Source organism: Augochlora pura, chromosome 5 (assembly GCF_028453695.1).
Source record: "Augochlora pura isolate Apur16 chromosome 5, APUR_v2.2.1, whole genome shotgun sequence".
Taxonomy (NCBI): Eukaryota; Metazoa; Arthropoda; class Insecta; order Hymenoptera; family Halictidae; genus Augochlora; species Augochlora pura.
Window position 1 is genome coordinate 17,547,611 of NC_135776.1, and position 18,694 is coordinate 17,566,304.

The 18,694-nt window shown below is 41.8% G+C and overlaps 1 protein-coding gene across 1 annotated transcript in view; it reads left to right on the plus strand.

The window, feature by feature from the left end:
• The window catches only part of Orb2 (cytoplasmic polyadenylation element-binding protein orb2), an 84,934-nt gene that overhangs the window by 43,194 nt on the left and 23,046 nt on the right, over nt 1-18,694 (plus strand). Inside the window, exons 3-5 of the mRNA XM_078181795.1 lie at nt 1,225-1,275; nt 18,103-18,402; nt 18,482-18,594. Coding sequence (XP_078037921.1) covers nt 1,225-1,275; nt 18,103-18,402; nt 18,482-18,594 — 464 coding nt within the window. The remainder of the gene's footprint in view (nt 1-1,224; nt 1,276-18,102; nt 18,403-18,481; nt 18,595-18,694) is intronic.

An 18,694-nucleotide genomic window follows, 5' to 3' on the forward strand; every position in this document is an offset into this window, starting at 1 on the left:
TGTATTACTATCGGGTTTATTTTCTTTTAAGAAGTTGCTGTGGTACGGTGACGATTATGTGAATAGAGAAACTTGAGTATAGTAGAATTTCTTTAAAATTGAACTAGGTGACTTGAATTGTTTTTAAATGATAAACGAAGCGGTTTAGTGAGTTTTGTGGGCTATGATACTACTGGATTTAGTAGTATTATAAGTATAATAGTATGAATGGAATATGACTAGATTTAGTAGTATTATAAGTATAATAGTATGACTGTAATATGGCTAAATTTAGGAGTGCTATAATTATAATAGCACCATTATGATACTACTAGACTCAGTAGTACTATAAGTATAACAGTATCACTATAATACTACTAGACTTATTGATATTGTAAGTATAATAGTATGACTGTAATATAACTAGACTTCGTAGCATTATAATTATAGTAGCACAGTTATGACACTACTAGCCTCAGTAATACTATACGTAAAATAGTATCACTATAATACTGCTAGACTTAGTATTATTACATGTCTAAAAATATGACTGTAATACTACTAGACTATTAGTATTAATATTGTAATTATAATGGTATGACTATAAAAGTTTTTCTTTAATATTTCTATTACATGAAACAACAACAAAAATCAAAAACTCAGGTCTTACACCTTTCTCATCTGACTCTACATTAAAAACTCCAAAAAACGTATTCAACAGATCTCGCTAACTTCTATAATTCTAATTATACAATTAAACCAAATACCAGAAAATTATTCATGTCCACCAAAATCAATTTACATCAATACATTGAATAATCTGCATTGCAGGTTGCAACGTCATCTTATTAACAATGTTGCAACAGAAACAACAGACTCGGTTGCGTTTTTAACGTTCACTGTACGCGGTCCTACCTCTCGAAAATAATGACAATAATTATATAATAAATATAAATCCGTCGATAAATATATCGAGGGACACACATAATTCTACAGCGATGAAACACGGTGTAAGAAAAGAAACGAGCCGCAGGCACCACGGGGCACAGCCTGTAGTCGCAAGCGCAGCGAACGAAATTGACGCAACCGACGCTTTCACGCGCCGTCGCGTCGCGTCGACGATCGTTTAGGAAATTTCGAAACGGAAGAGATTACGCGACGCGGCCCGGCCCCGCCCGTTCGCGGCGGGACACCGCCAAACGGGACACGTTTTTAATCGAACCGTTTGTCGGCTTTGTGTTTCAGGATATATAAACTGCAATGCCAGCACGCTGCAGTCCCTCGCACAGCTACACGGTGAGTGAAACCTGCTTGATCGTTTTTTTTTTATCTCTTCCCTGTCCATCCTATGCGCCTTTTGGGCCACGGCGGTCCGGATACTTTTTCAAAAAATTAAATATTTTGTATCGATATCCAATCAATTAATATTGTATCTTAATTGTCTTTAGATCTTGGTAATAAAGACATTAGTAAAGTTTAATAATTATCATAGTTGTAATAAGCATTGAGATCATAAATTCAGATCAAAAATATAAAGATCACAAATTGTTAATAAGAAATAATATAATTTTTTAGCTGTTACTAATAATAATAAATTAAAAAAGTAACGCTGATAGATACGTCACAGATTTATCAAATTCTCTATATTTGATAAATTCTAGTAAAAAGTATTATTTTCTACAGAGATTGCTTTAAATAACTGTGAAAACGTCGTGTCTCTATAAAAACCAATTTGAAAATTATAATTGTTTAAAAGCGACCGCGCTTCGTTCACGGGCCGCGGATGTTCCCTAAAATATATTCCATAAAACATTACACAAACTAAATATAATTATAAAGAAAATAAAAAGTGTATAATGACATTTAAACAATTCTCTTTTTAAATCGATAACAGCAATGGAAATTTATTATACAGCAAATGCAAGAAATATTTAAATATCAATGGCTAAAAGCTGCTATTTTAAAACTATTTTATTTTTTATATTTTTAAAAATTTCATCGCAATATCTATAACGGTTTAAATGTTACAACAATTTGTCACCGAACTTCTCGATCCCACCGTGGGCCGCGGTTGACCCACGTGTGCCCCGATCAACTGGGATCCGAAGTTCGGGCCGGGTTCCACGGCAGAAGAACTTTCCATCGCGGGCTAATTTCATGCAAAGTATCGGCTCGAATACGCGTTTGAAAACCTTCCGCAATTCCGCCGGTTGGCCAATCGGTTTGGGCGGGCACGAATCCAAAGAAGCGTCTGTTTGCGAAACAGGCGTGAACGAGTCGGTGGTGGTCTCGCGTGGAATGTTACGCGTCTCTAACCCATAAGCCTATAGCCCATAAACGGTGCGAACGAACTGACGCATCTTCGCTAAAGACATAGGGATCCATCTGCAGTATATGGTGGACCTTGTATTAGAACCATCGAATATTTGTTGCATCTTTTGACAAAAGTTTAAAGTTAACGGTACATCTTCCCGCTGCTCGATCATTTGCAAATTTTGCATAGGGTAATTGTTTATCTAATGGCTAATCATTCTGGGGAGTGAATCGAAAAAAGTCCTGCAATTAAATTTTTATGTTCTATTATTATGATTATATATATATTATGTGTAATATAATGTAATATAACATAATATAATATGATATGATATAATACAATACAATAAAATACTATATGATATATTATAATACAATACAGTACAGTATAATATAATACAATACAGTACAGTATAATATAATACAGTACAGTATAATATAATACAGTACAGTATAATATAATACAATACAGTACAGTATAATATAATACAATACAGTACAGTATAATATAATACAATACAGTACAGTATAATATAATACAATACAGTACAGTATAATATAATACAATACAGTATAGTGCAATGCAATATAATACGATATAATATTATTATATTTAATATAACGAAAGTAATAATATAATTCAAACTAGGATCCATCCTAATCCATAGTCTTCCATCTCTCACTATCGCAAACCTCGACCCCGTAAAAAAACCATTTTTTCAAGACTCTGTAAGACCAATTACAAATCCGATTCGAAACGTCCAGCGAGAAGCCTTTTCTACGCCGTCGAGGAGACGCGATCGGTTAAGCGGTTCCAAGTTCAAGGCTGTCGCTGCATATTCAACGAATGCAGATTCCACGCGGACCACTTCCGACTGCTACCCGAAACAATAAATGCGTCGACCCGTCGACCAATCGAGCGCAGAAGGCAAAGGCCAAAATGGATAGAGAGGACGAGACCTAAGTTGCAGAGGCAAACGTTTCAGCGTTCGATGTCGTTTTCGATTTGAAAACGTGTGTGTTTCCCGAAGGCTCGTGAATTTCGAGCGGAACGTATCGGAGCCAAGGCACAAGGTTTTCCTTGTCCCAGATTTCTAACATCCTTGGCAGAGTATCGCGCGATATTTTCCAGAGCAACGCCGCAGCGGAGGCGATTTTGTCGGTTTTATGCTGCATTGTAACTTTGATCTTCGATTCGTGGAATCGTTGCCTTTCACATTTTTGATGGTTTTACATACCGTGGTAATGTTTTTGAAATTTTTGAAGATTTGAGTGCACTGTATCACGAGTCTTATGGGTGACCATAGAACTCCAATCTTAAGGGGATAATGTCACTTTAGTGGCACTAAGAATAGTATAATTTTGACGATTTTCTGTTATAATATAGTAGAAGCAGTATAATGTCTTGCGTAATGCAATTTATTAGTTCAAAATAAAATAAGCTTATAAGCTTAGATTTATCAAATAAAATATATAATATGAAATACCTAAAATGAAATATATAAACTAAAATGTATAAACTAAAATATATAAAATAAAATATATGAACCAAAATGTATAAACTAAAATATACAAATTAAAATATATATATAATGAGATATATAAAATAAAATATACGATATGAGATAAAATATATAAAATGTGATATATAGCATAAGATATCAAATGAAATATAAAATATATAAGGTAAAATATATTGTTGAAAATTACGACGAATTTTTTCCTCGCTCGGAATATCGTGCTCGTGTCGCCTAGGCTTGCATACGAGACCGCTCACGCAACTATAGTTTTTGTGCACGACATCGAGCTCAGGTGATCGAGCTCTCGACGGCTGTTCAGGTGAACGACCGGCAATAATATATGTATACTGAACGGCCGTATGTTATACGTCACTGCATAATGCCGCCTGGGCCATCTTTCTAATAATCCCAATTCAAATCCGTCAACTAGTTTTTATTGTTCCTCATGCAGCACCATTTCTTAGGGCATTGTCCTCTTTATGGTAACGAATGCACGGTGTTGTATAGTCCTTCCTGTTTGATGACCCTTCAGGTTATAAATAGGCTCTCGAATCGCAGCAACAATAATTAAGGACAAGGTTAATAGTTATTGTATATTATATTATATTATTAGTTAATAGTAGTTAGGTAAGATTGAACGCTTGCTGTCACCCATTTGTATCGTACAATTAACTCTTCATCAACCGGTCATTTGTCGGTGATTTCATTTTATTTTGAAGAATATGCGGGTTCAGTATTTTCCTAATATTATAGCGTTTATTGTACGCATCGGAAGTTATACATTTGAGTCGTTTATTTTGAAAGTGGTCCAAGTCCATTTATTTTAAAATTCAGATAATTGTAGTGCATACTAGTACTGTATAATATACAGGATTATAGAAGGAAAAACAAAATTTATTAATTCTTTTTTAAAGTTCAATTATACGTAACGCAATAATATAATATAATATAATATAATATAATATTTTATAAAAATGGAATAGAGTATAATATAACATAATAGAATAAAATAGAATAGAATAGAATATGATATAATACAGCATAGTATAGCATAATATAGTATAATATGGTATGGTATAGCATAATACAATATAATACAGTAAAGTATAACATAATATAATAAAACATAATATAGTATAATATAATATAATAAAACATAATATAGTACAATATAATACAATAAAACATAATATAGTACAATAAAACATAATACAATAAATACTATAATATTTTATTAATACAACGCAACGTTAATTGTCAACCAAAAAATACTCGGAGCAAATGTGCCAATTAAACGGACATTTCAAATAACAGAGCGCCGGATAATTAAAATTCAACAGCACGTTTATTGGGTTACTCCCGTCGAGGAATAAATAAATGAATAAACAAAACGAACAATGTAAATATCGCTACAGTGACCGATTCGTTTACGCGTTCCGTCCAAATTGACCGAACAGCGTGTGACCCAGATTCGATTAAAACAATCGCGGGTTCGTGGATGCGTTCCCCGATTGTCTTCGGTTTTCTCGTTCCTCCGTTAGCATCGGCGCGTGCGCCTACAGCCGACGGGGACTACGGGGCTCTGTTCTCCCGTAATTAGATCGGTAGCGATCGATAATGTACACCCAGCGGTAACGGTACACCATACCGTGCCGAGTCGACCGGCGCGTTCCTAGAGCAATATTGAAAATACGCCGCGTAGCTAGGCGTCGTGACACCATGGGATCGAGGAGTAGAAAGAATTAACCCTTTCGGTACGAGCATTCTATCCGCCGTGACAATCTCGCTGTACGAGGCGCCGCGCCGAAAATTCTTTATACAGAGAAAATTCTCCTTTATGTAAAGATTGTCCTAAGTGATAAATAAAAACGGTGCTTAATAAAACAATGTCCTTTGAAACAAAAAGTGTTGCTTCCAGCTTTAATATTAAGAAATACTTATTAACACGTTGAATGCCACGGGGGTCACCGGTGACCGGCACTGAACTTGGCAGTGACGCCATGGGGGACACCGGTGACCGGCGCGCTCAGTTTGATGAAAATATATATAATTTAAACAAATGACAATACTTATAATTTTTTTATTATTATCATCGTTGATGTAGTGGTGCGAGGAAATGAATGCCTTATAAAACATCCGAAAATAGTTTTATTTATACATGAAATATAGTTTTATTATGTGACATTATATGTATCGCATAATAGAAAATTCATCGTGGCGCCACGGACAATTCCTGTAAAATGGGCGTGGCATTCAACGTGTTAATATTAAATTTTGTTGTTTATACCGGTCATCACATGGACGCCGGATATAGCCGGCGCTCGTCCATACCGGTCATCGCATAGACGCCGGATATATCCGGCACTCGTACGGAAAGGGTTAAGAATAAAGGGCTGCGTAGACTTGTTCTCCAAGATTGGTTTTAGACCACGGCGAAGTCGCATTTGCGCCGTTTATTTCGAAAGGGTTACCTTTTGTGGCACGAGGAAAGCACAAAGTTTGAAAGTTTGCGGATAACTGACCAGCTTCCGTGTTAGCACCCGTACCCATCGGTAACACGTCTTTTGTCTCGTCCGATACGATTCGAGATGCAACCGCGTCGAAAGTCCGCGAGCCGCCCCGCAATCCGTGTTGCGCAAGCGGAGGCTTTCGAAAGGTCAGGAGTGCGCGCGGCGTGCACGCGAGCGCGCACCGCGGATCGACTCACTTCCCAGCGGATTCGTCGCGTCGGCATAGATTCCGCGAGACCGCCACCCGTCTTAACCCTTTGAGACGGTTCCGCGGAGATTTCGCGAGCCGCTTATCCGCTTGGTAACCGTCCATTTTTGAATTTTGTCGAATCCTTGACCCTTTGCACTCGAGCGGCGACTCCGAGGCACCGCTAAAATTATTCCGTTTCATTCGAAAATAATTTTTGCAACAAGAAGGTTTACGATTTATAAAAATTATATTAACACGTTGAATGCCGCGCCCATTTTACAGGAATTGTCCGTCGCGCCACGATGAATTTTCTATTATGCGATACATATGTCACATAATAAAACTATATTTCATGTATAAATAAAACTATTTTCAGATGTTTTATAAGGCATTCATTTCCTCGCACCACTACATCAACGATGATAATAATAAAAAAATTATAAGTATTGTCATTTGTTTAAATTATATATATTTTCATCAAACTGAGCGCGCCGGTCACCGGTGGCCCCCACGGCGTCACTGCCAAGTTCAGTGCCGGTCACCGGTGACCCCCGTGGCATTCAACGTGTTAATAAGTATTTCTTAATATTGAAGCTAGAAGCAACACTTTTTGTTTAAAAAGACATTGCTTCATTAAGCACCGTTTTTATTTATCACTTAGGACAATCTTTACATAAAGGAGAATTTTCTTTATATAAAATTATCTTTATATAAAGAATTTTCGGCGCGGCGCCTCGTACAGCGAGATTGTCACGGCGGATAGAGCGTTCGTACCGAAAGGGTTAATCTATTCTACTCTTCTCATTCCTCCTCGATTCCATGGTGACACGGCGCCGGCCATCCGCTACCATTAACCTTTTAGATACGGCTGAATTCTGCGTGCGGCTATTTCCCTGGACGGCATTCGATGATTGAATCATAATTTTTTGAAAATATATATTACACATACTTTAACTATAACAATTCACTTTAATAACTAATAATATGAGCCGCCCAGTGCACACATCGATTAACTCCACTTTTTGAAAAATCTTAAATTTAAGTGTCAAAGCACTTGGTATAGTCATAACTTTTTATATTTATAATAACTTTCCTGAATAATAAAGATTAACACCATTAAACGGCAAAATTTTTTTTTTCTTTTTTGGCTATTCTTTCTTGTTAATTTTATACATTAAATAATATTAATTTTATACATTAAATTATACGTTAAATGAAAGCTATATCTGTATTTATTCATTCTACATTATATATGTGAATCTATGTTATAACAGGAATTTTAAAAATCAATGTACATCATTTCATCGCGTTTCTCGACTTTTTGTTTTATGGAGTTAGTCGATGTGTGCACTGAACGGCTCATATAATACACGAAACATGCACGAAAGCCACTATAGTGGCGCATCGTCCTGAAAAATGATATCCGCGAAAGCCACTATAGCGGCGCGTAGTATCCAAAAGGTTAAACCGCCTCGATCACGTCGATTCGCGTGATCCTTTCAGCAACGAACACGGCCGTCGTGCCGACGTCGCCGTTGCCATGCGGCGGGGAGCGCGCAGGGCCGTGTCGGAGCGTATCGCCGCAATCGCGATCGCGAAATCTCGCTTCCGGCGCGTAACCGAGAAACTCGGTTTCGTCTCGAAATCGCCCGAAAGAGGCGCGAGCGCTTGTCGCGGATGGATGCAACGAGGCATTTTTCCAAGGTCGGTGCCGAGGTACAGCGCGTTGAAACGCTGTTTGGAAGCTAGACGGTCGCTCGAGCGCGGGACGCCTCTCCGATTTCCCTCGGCGAATCGGCGGCGACGTTTTCGCGCGCCGGCCGAAGGGGCTGAAAAAAAGGAAACGCGCGGTTTGTCGCGCGAGAGAGGCGAGCGCGGGACGACGTCGAGCGCTCGCGCGCGCGCGAATCGTGCGAGACGGTGCGAAGCGGAAGTTGGAGAGGCGCGGAGTGGCAACTCGTCGAGGTCGACGAGACGGGAATGCAGAGGAGGGGAAGGAGAGGGCTGTCGTAGACGCGCGCGCGCGCGGCTCGCCTCTTGAGACGCGCGCTCGTTAATTCGCGGGATTTTCTAAGTCGTTAAATAAGCCCATAATTACGAATTTTTGCAAGTTTCGCTCGTAAACGGAAGTGCGCGACGATGCTGCGGCGGAGGCGGCTGCTGGGAGCGTGTGAGGGGGAACGACGTGAAATCGACGAGCGGGGTTCCAGCCGTGGGTAGTCGAGAAACTCGAAAAAAAATAATGGAAAAGAAAATCGCACGGCGAAAACGTCGCCGCGGCGCGGGTTACCTTTTAATTGCTGCTTTTCACCGATTACCATTATCGCTGCCAGCCTCGCCTCGATGCTAAAAGCTCGACGCGAGTGGCCCCGTCGTCGTTTCTCGCTTTTTTAATCAATGGGTACGGTCTCATCGCCTCTAGATAAAAAAAGAAAGAGAGAAAGAAAGAAAGATAGAGAGAGAGAGAGAGAGAGAGAGAGAGAGAGAGAGAGAAAAGGAGGTTTGGTCTTCGAAAATTAATATAAAATCAAAGGCAGTCAATAGTCAACGAGTCTTAATGAAAAATCAATTAACAGGTGTAATTCGTAGCGAATAGTTCAAGGGAGCGCACAGTGAATAACCCTTTGCACTCGGAGCCATTTTAACAGGAAATCTAAAATATTTATCCAAACTTATAGTTTTTTCCATTTTATATAATCTGATGCATTTTATACATTATGGGATCGAATTTCATGACTCGTGCAACAGTTACAAAAAACAATTAACAATTTTTTGAATATAAGTAAATTTGTTACAAATTATTTTGAGCTGTAGCATGATAATTTTATAGCGGTGCTTTAGAGTCGCCACTCGACCGCAAAGGGTTAAATACCTTGCACGATTAATAAAATTAAAATAAAAACGGCTACTGAGTCACTGCAAATTCCAATTATATAATTTCTTAAATATCGCGATTAATAAAGTAAATAAAATAAAAATGAAATAAATAAAATGGATAAAACAAATATCGTTTAACCCTTTGCACTCGAGTGGCGACTCTGCGACGCTATTAAAATTGTAGTAATAACGTTTCAAAATTATTTATAATTTATAATTTTATCTCTCTATATAGAAAGATTTGTGGAAAGTGTAATTGTTATATGAGTCACTGAATTTCATATGCATGGAATGAATTTTGTTACATGAAATGAAAGTGCTAGAAGCGAGAAAAATGATTTCAGATTTCCAATTAAGATCGCTTCGAGTGCGAAGAGTTAATACTGGTATATAGTGTAAAAAATATATAATATAATAATACTGAAAAATATAAAAATGTTAACAGATTTAATTACCTATAACAACAGAGACCTTTACAGTCAATAAAGTGTTACTAAAATTATACAGGAATTGTTTAAAAAACACAGCGTCATAACAAGCAAACGCTTTAAAAAGCATTGTCAATCATATCGCCATCCATACTATAATATTTTCCGGATATTGAAGATCACTATCTTCTTTCTTCATCGATTATTTACACGCGAATACGATAGATTAGATAACTAGATCAACCTCTAGATTCCACAAACCTCGCAACGTAGCAAACACAATAAAAAAAAAATATTGATTCTCGATGTTGGTCCATTGCTCCACCGCGGATCGCATCGGGGCAGGAAGAGCGTCGCGAGAGAAGAATAGCCGGGGCGCGTCGTCCACGAGACGGCGCTCATTATATTCCAACGACAATGGCTGATTATTACGATAAACCCTCTTCTTCCTACGTAACCGGCTTTTCCCCTTTCGCGCTTGAAATTGGATTAAGAGCCCGACGCGCTTCTGCACGCCGGCCGTCCGATCGCGTGCCTCGCCGGTCCTCCTTTCCCAACGTTGTTCCACCTTCCATCGGCTTCGAGTGCCGCGGAGTCGGCCGAACTAGTCTACTGCTCCGAGGCCTATAGATCGTCGCGCGGGGGTGTCGACCCTGCCGAGAGAAAGCCACGCACGAGCCGAGAACGAGAGAGCGAGAGAGAGAGAGAGAGGGAGAGGGGGGGCCGGCGGACGGGGTTGCGTGTGCACCTCGTGGCTGGGTCGCGATCAGAAAAATATGCGGAGTGGTATCGGGCCACGCGTTGCTGCACCCGCGTTAGAACAGAGGAGAGACGGGCGCATCGAGAGCGCAGGGCGCTAGGAAATCGCGAAGCGAGGCGAGCGACGGGACAAGCCGATGGCTGCGAAGGGGGCATTAACCTCGATTCGCTGCCGCGCGCGCGCGCGTTTCGTCGCTACGTTTACACGAATATATAGCTGTGGTCCCCCGCGCGCGCCGGTGTGATACGCGGTATCACGCGACTCGCTCGTGTTATCCGCCGCGGATCAGAAAACTGGCAACGAGCGCGGACGAGAGATCGGATCGCGCGGAATCGAACAGGGTGGTCGGTTTTCGGTCGTTCGACGATACACACACGGTATCCGAAACAACGCGACGGGGCCCCTATGCGAGCACCGTGAACGTAAGCATCGCGAACACCGGCTCGCGTATATCGTGTCGCTATCGTCCGGCTCGACGATACGCTCCCCCACCCGACCACGACGTCGCCAAACGACCCGTATCAGCTACCTGCTCTCTCGACTTTAGCCGCTTGTGAACAGGCCGGGATAAAATTACGCTCGGTTTTGCGTCGCGGCCGCGCGTGTGCCCCACTCGCCACGAATTTTCATCGGCTATCGAGTGTCGCAGCGAGCCTCGGGGACACGCTCGACTTCCAAGATAGAATCGAGAAAGGATAAGGCCGCCCTGTAATATTGATCCGCGTGCGGTGCTCGCCTACGGCGTATAGCAGGCGGCGCGCTTTCCGAGGGATGGTTCCGGTGCTGCTGCTGTGTCGCCCGCCCGTGCTCTCTCTCTCTCTCTCTCTCTCTTCCCGAACGAAAAACGCGCCTCGCCTCTTGGCGCTCGTTGTTTCGCCCGCGCTCGTGGTTCCGCCTTGCGCGCTCTTCTCGCTACGCGCGCGAGCCCTTCTCGCCGCTTCCTCCCTGGCCGTTTTTTTTTTTTTCGGTGAAACCCGACGAGGGGACAGCGACGCCGAAGGGAGAGAACGCCGCTGGGGAGACGCGAGCCAACCACCGGTGTCCCTTGGCCGAGCCGCGATCAATTCCGTAAGGGACGAAATCTGGCTGCGTGCGTCGTCGTCGTCTCTCGCCTCTAACACGGGAAACCTCGTCACGGGAAAGCTTGCGGGACCGGCTCCGTAAGTCGAGATGCCGAGATTGGAATTCCCCTAAAAACTAGTGCCGACCTTTGACCCTAACCGCGCCGCTACGCCTCCCTTTCGCGATAACGATCGTTTCGGTCGCGATAACGAGCCGCGATAAGGTAGCCGAGCTGGACTTTTTTTTTCTCGTCGGATACAGGGTGTCCCGAAAGTCGAATGCGATTGGAAACTGTGGGGTTCTTTGGGTTATTTTGAGCAACATTTTCCTTTGCGAAGATGCGATCCCTGCTTTTGTTTAGGAGTTATCAAGGAAAAACGGTGGCCAATGAGATGCTTATGGTAAACATAGTCATCAATTTCGCACGCTTCAGGATAAGTTTGGAACAGTTGTCAAAACGATTATACACAGTATGATCGATGAAACGCGAAACAAAGGTTATCTTCTAAATATATCGACGCAGCTAAAATAAAATTAATAATGTTAATCTTTGGTAGATCTTGCATGAAATTTGTATCAGGAGTCTGACTCGTTATTATAGCGCAAGGGGTCAATAATGCGAAGGAGAACATTGTCGTGAACGAAAAAGATTGCTTGAAATGACTTTAGGTATCTCTTCGTTTCCGGATTGGTAGAAATTGTTGGGACACCCTGTACGTTGCCTGAAATCGTAGAAGCTAGGCATGTAGGAACGGGGCTTGGAAACAGCTGCGCGACTGGGAGAGAGATAAACGTGGAACTATGGAAGAGGCGCAGGCACCGGTAAATGGTGAATTTTCGCGCAAGCTCGGCTGCCATCTTTTTCGCACGTTCGAGGATTAGAATGTCATACAGCGCGGCCACGGGGAACAGAAATATAATATCCAAATATTCTCTTATAACTATATTAGGATCTTATCGAATTATTATATGCTTAGACATATATATAAATTCATGTATAACATTCAATCATACATAGCATATAATATATGTATCATGTATAAGCGTGTACATATAGCATGTATAGTATAGTATAATGTGTACAGAATGATATAATAATGTATAGTACAGCATAATAATGTATAGTATAACTTGTATAGTAGAACGTGTATAGTACAGTATAATACAGTATCATACTGCATAATACAACGTGCATAGTACAGTATCATACTGTATAGTCCAACGTGCATAGTATAGTATAATAATGTTTAGTACAAAGTGTATAGTACAGTATAATAATGTATAGTGCAACGTGTATAATACAGTATAATAATGTATAGTAAAACGTGTATAGTACAGTATAATATTGTATAGTACAAAGTGTGTAGTACACTATAATACTGTATAGTACAGTATCATGCTGCATAATACAACGTGCATAGTACAGTATAATACTGTATAGTACAACGTGCATAGTACAGTATAATACTGTATAGTATATCGCATATAGTATACTATAATAATGTATAGTACGACACTTATAGTATATAGTATAACAATATATTGTATAATGAGTACACACATCATATACAGTATACTATAATATTCTATAGTATAAGTACATGCATAGTACATGCTACACAAACATAATACTTTACAAAGCATATAATAATGTACCAAGATCCAGCATTCTACCATAATCTCTGGATTTCACATATTCGTCCCGCGACGCTTTGTTTGCCGGACTGTGGGTCGAGGCGCGAGCGAGGGAGCGTGCGCGCGTAACGCTAAACGAAGCGAATAGGAAGCGGAGCGTGCAAAAGAAGGCAACTCGCGGTGCTGACGGCTGCGACAATTCCGTGCGGCAAAGCGCGAAGAAAGCGTTAAGCAATTTCGTGCGAGCGAACTCCGAAAGCATGCTCCGTCGAGACGCGAGCGTAGCCGGGCGGCTAGACGATCGAGACCATATAGACCGGTGACGAGCCTGAAAACCCTCGGTCGCGCGATCCCGCGATTATCCGGCCAGATTATTTTCCGCGCCTTGCCGCGCGTACGAACGCGGTTGTGCGAACCCTTGTCACCGATCCCCGGAGCCCTTACCCTATCGCGATCACGCGTGCACAGCCCCGACCGACCGCTCCGCCGTCGTCGTCGTATCGTCCGAAAGGGTCGTGCGGAACCTGTCGAATCGCGATTAAGCCTCTATAAGGTCCCCTTCTCGCGGCAACGCGCATCGTCCGGGGGGTGGCGGCGAGCCGTCGGACGCACGTACCCTCGCACCGTCGCCTTTTTCTCCCGGGGCGGCTTCTCCGCCCCGACCCTACGCTCGAGCAATTTTTACCCTCGCTCTCTCTCTCGCACCGTGCCCGCGTAACGTAATCGCGCGGCAGACCGTGTGCCCCGAGAAATCCGGCGGACGTAATCCGCCCCGAAATTCCGTGGGGGCCCCCGTCGGCGTCGCAGGCTCCATAGAACATTTCGTTCCAGGCTCCGGAAATTCCGTTCCTACGGGAGACGGCGATCTCGTCGACCGGCGGACCTGACCTAACCCTTGCCTCTCGCCGCGCTCCCTTGAAATCGATGCGCGGCCGCGCGTGCCGAGGCTGCGCCGTTTTCGATCGGACGTAACCGTGCACGAATCGAAACGCCCGCCTGCCACCGTGTCTCGTAACCGGAAATGAACCACTTGCGTGCGCGCGCGAGGAGGGGGGACATGTGGGGGCGGGGGTGTGAGAGAGAGAGAGAGAGAGGGACAACACCGTACGCCGAATTCGATCGAAACTGCTGTCAGGGTTGCGGGATGATTAACTCGGAACGGAGGCCCCGGAGTTCACGAGAAAGCAGGAGAGAACCCGGGGACCTAAAACCTTCTAATCGATACGTGCACGATGCCGGCTGCGAGTCGTTCCCCGCCGCGCCGCGCCTCGCCTTGCCTCGCCTCGCCTCGACGGAACCCTGCTGGCTAGAGCTGTGACCTATGAGCAGACTGCGGATCTTTACGCGATGTCCCGTTTTTCTGCGCAGCTTTACGGAATTTTCAATCTCGGATGTGTTTCGTTAATTATTGCAGTAACCATTGTTAGCACCTTGTCTGTACTTTAACCCTTTGCGATGGTATTATATATATGACAGTCAGAGTTACCCCTTATTGCTCCAAATGACGCAGTTTTACGTAATTTTCAATCTCAGATATGTTTCGTTAATTATTGCAGTAACCATTGTTAGCACCTTGTCTGTACTTTAACCCTTTGTGGTCGTATTAACTTTTTACATGGGTGACATGATAGTCCGAATTAACCATTGTCACTTCAAATGACGCAATTGTACGAAATTTTCAATATCAGATATGTTTCATCCATTAACGCATTAGGCGTTGTTAACCCCTTGTCTGTATTTTAACCCTTTGCGGTCGTACTGAGTTTATATATATATCTGTCATGATGGTCAGAATTAACCCTTATCGCTCCAACTGACAGTAATGTGGACAAGCTTGAGGCAGCGTTCCAGCGTTCTGTAAAATTCTTGGAGCGATAAGGTTAACCCTTTGCACTCGAGTCATTTTAACTGGAGATCTTAAATCATTTTTCTGGCTTCTATTATTTCCAATTTTATTTAACAAAGCGTATTTTGTACATATAAAATTAACTGGCTTGCCTGATACCAATAATTTAATTTTTAACAATATTTCTAGGGCTAAAGTTGCCAAGGCTAAACATTGTTGCTATAAGAATTATTTTAAAGCAGAATAGAGTAATTTTAATAGCGTCTTGAGTGTAAAGGGTTAATTCTTGTCGAAGAAACAGTGGATACGTAACATGCAGAATTAATTTGGAAAAACTAAAATTGTTAATTATTGTTTAAAGTTTAGATACATGTAACGCAATAATATGTTTCAATTTCGTATAAAAATGAGAAGAGAAAGCGATCGGAAAGGGTTAACATGTCAGACTTTTGTCGGAGATTTCTAGTAATAATGAATGCTGTTCCCTTCTTTCAACCCTTTCACTATGAAAGGCGTATATGTATTTACTCCCTCACAAGTCTACCAACATATACAAAAGGCGTAAATGAACGCTCCCTAAATTTTATATAGACTGCAACGCGTTCGCCGTTGCAACAATTTATCATTGTTTTAAAAATGTCAAATTAAATCTGTTATTAATTGTCGATACCGAATTTCTTTCTTTACTGTACAGCGATTGACATACCTGTTCCACTTCGTTTTCTCTCGATGTTATTGATTCTACAATGTCCCGCAGTCAAAGGGTTAAGTCGAAATCAAATTTTATTCTCTTGTCACCGGTATTTAACCCTTTTCACAGAGGTTAAAATAATATGAAAATGCTACTAGGTTTTGCCATTTTGGAGACTTCCTCGCATTTTAAAAAGCTGCACTGCCATAAGTGCATAAATATCCGTAGTTTATTTACCAGATACTAATAAAAATAAAATCTATTATTCTAAAAAAATAAATCTATTTTTCTTATTATCAGTAAATATATCTTTCTGTTATTACAATCGAAATACGTCTAATAAATAAACAAATAAATAAATCTACTATTCTTAATGACAATAGTTATATCTCGCTATCATTATTCTATTGGTATAGTTAAATCCAGTCCAATAAATAAACAAATAAATAAATCTACTATTCTTCATAACAATAGCTATATCTCGCTATCATTATTCTATTGGTATAATCAAATCTCGTCGAATAAACAAATAAATAAATCTATTATTCGTGTTAACAATAACTATACTGTAACATAACTATTCCATTTCTATAATCGAATTCCGTCCAACAAACAATGAAATAAAAATGAAATTCCATCCCTGCGACGACGCTCGTCTCTCGCTACTTGTTTCTCGTTTCTGAAGGAATCGATACGCCGGAGGCGCTGAGAAGACGGCGCGGCGTCCTCTCGGGGTTCGCCGCGAGCAATTCATTGGCTCTTTGCGCGATCGAATAGCCCTGGCAGAAATAACTCTGGGATTCTCCTCCAGCCGGAGTAATCGATACCGCTGCCTAAAACAGAGCCAGCTTGACGTCGGTGTCCGAGAAAACATTCCTAATTTATAACGCGACGCGGACAACCGCTTCGTCGTTGTTCGCTTCTCGTTTGGTCCTCCCTCCAGGTCGTCGTGTTTTGGTCTTCGTTCGGTCGTTCCTCGAGCAACTATTCCAAATGCCATTCTCCATCGTCGAGATGGCATCGATTCTTCTCCAACGCGAGCTTCCCGTCGCCGACTCCCGCCGCGTATCCGTCGGCAATCGAAATAGCCGACGGTCGATCGGCATCGAACTCGATTGTTTCTCGAACGTGCCGAGCGACCAACGGACATTCGTCTTTGCTTCGTTGTTTCCATGAACTGGCCGTTTTCTGTTTTCTACTAACGACAGCGGGAGACGCGAACGGTCGAGTCTCCGCTGATCAGATTCTCGACGATTCCTCGCAGAATTTCTTCTCTGAGCCGAAACCAAGAACCGTCCCTAATGGCAACGTTCGTCAGAAGAGTCAGATTTCCTATCAGGAAGCGATACAGTGAGTTCCTCCGTTTCCCCCGATCCCGTTGCGCCGTTCCGTGTCTCTCCGACCATTTCCTTTTCCATCTCGTTTCCCGGGAGGAGGGTTTCAGCTCTCGGCGACGGTTCACCATCGGGATTCCGCGATGGCTTCTATGGTGACCGAGGAAAGTATTCGGACGCTACGTATAACTTTCTGTGCTATATTTTTAGATAAATTGAAATTGGAGGGGGGGAGATCTTTTCCGGTATATTTGGGTATATAAATGTCAATATTTACTTTACAAAGTTCACTTCATTGACAAATGTAAAACGGCGTCGTATTTTTATGGCGTTTATAGTTTATATAAAATCAAAATACCCTTTTCGGTCAATTTTTCAGACGCATTAACAAATTCAAGTAGCAAATTATATTTATTAATGTCTTACATAAGTGTCTTATGATATATGACTGTGTATCCCCATAAAATAAATTCAGCCATACAAATTGCAACAAGAAGATACGTATAGAGATATAAAACAATATAATAAAATAATTCTAAATATTAAATCCTAGATATAAAACCAGTAATATTTATAATTATTTTATATAACACATAAAACTAGTAAAAGAGATTATTTAAATCTGTTTGTATAACTTCTGTATTAATAAACTTATAAATATCGCTTATAAATAAATATAAATAAATATAAATAAATATAAATAAATCTTATAAATAACTTTCGAATAAATCGTCCGAATATATCTGTAGCTTAAAAATTCGATGCCTTTCCATATTTTCTCAATAATATAGCCAACATTTTATACTAAATCGAGAGTATAGAATTACAAAATTAAAAGTTTGAATGATCTACTAAAATAGATAGTTCAATTATACCAGCATCGAAATACTTTCCAAAGTCACTGTAACTCCAAAGTAATCCAACGACAACACTAACACCACAACTGTTCTGTTACAGGCAAATCACCGTTCTTCCCTAGTCTCGACGATCAGACCGGGACCCTCCTGGAGGACCCGAATGCACCGAGTCAGCTGGACGGCGTCGGCGTCGGTGTCGGCGTCGGTGTCGGCGTCGGCGTGGGCGTCGGTGTCGGAGTCGGAGTAGGCGTCGGTGTCGGCAGCGGGATAACCGGCTCGCAGGCAGCCCCGCCGCTCTCCTCGCCGAGTCGGAGCAGTCCTCACAGTCAGGGCAGCGAGACCGGTGAACGCTTTTCCAGAAAAGTGTTCGTCGGCGGATTACCTCCGGACATCGACGAAGGTAAACTCTATCTCCATCACCTCTCAACACATGTCTCGTTTTGTTCCGGTACTCATCCTCGTGTCTTCCGTGTCCGCAGAGGAGATCAAAGCCAGTTTTCGTCGTTTCGGATCGCTGGTGGTCGACTGGCCGCACAAGGCGGAGAGTAAATCCTACTTTCCACCGAAAGGCTACGCCTTCCTGCTTTTCCAGGTAACGTCGAGAAAAGAATGTCGCCTGTACAGAGCCCGGCATAGCCGAGCCGGCGTTCTCCGTTTGTCCGTCGCCGGTGAAAGCGGCACCGCGAAACAAT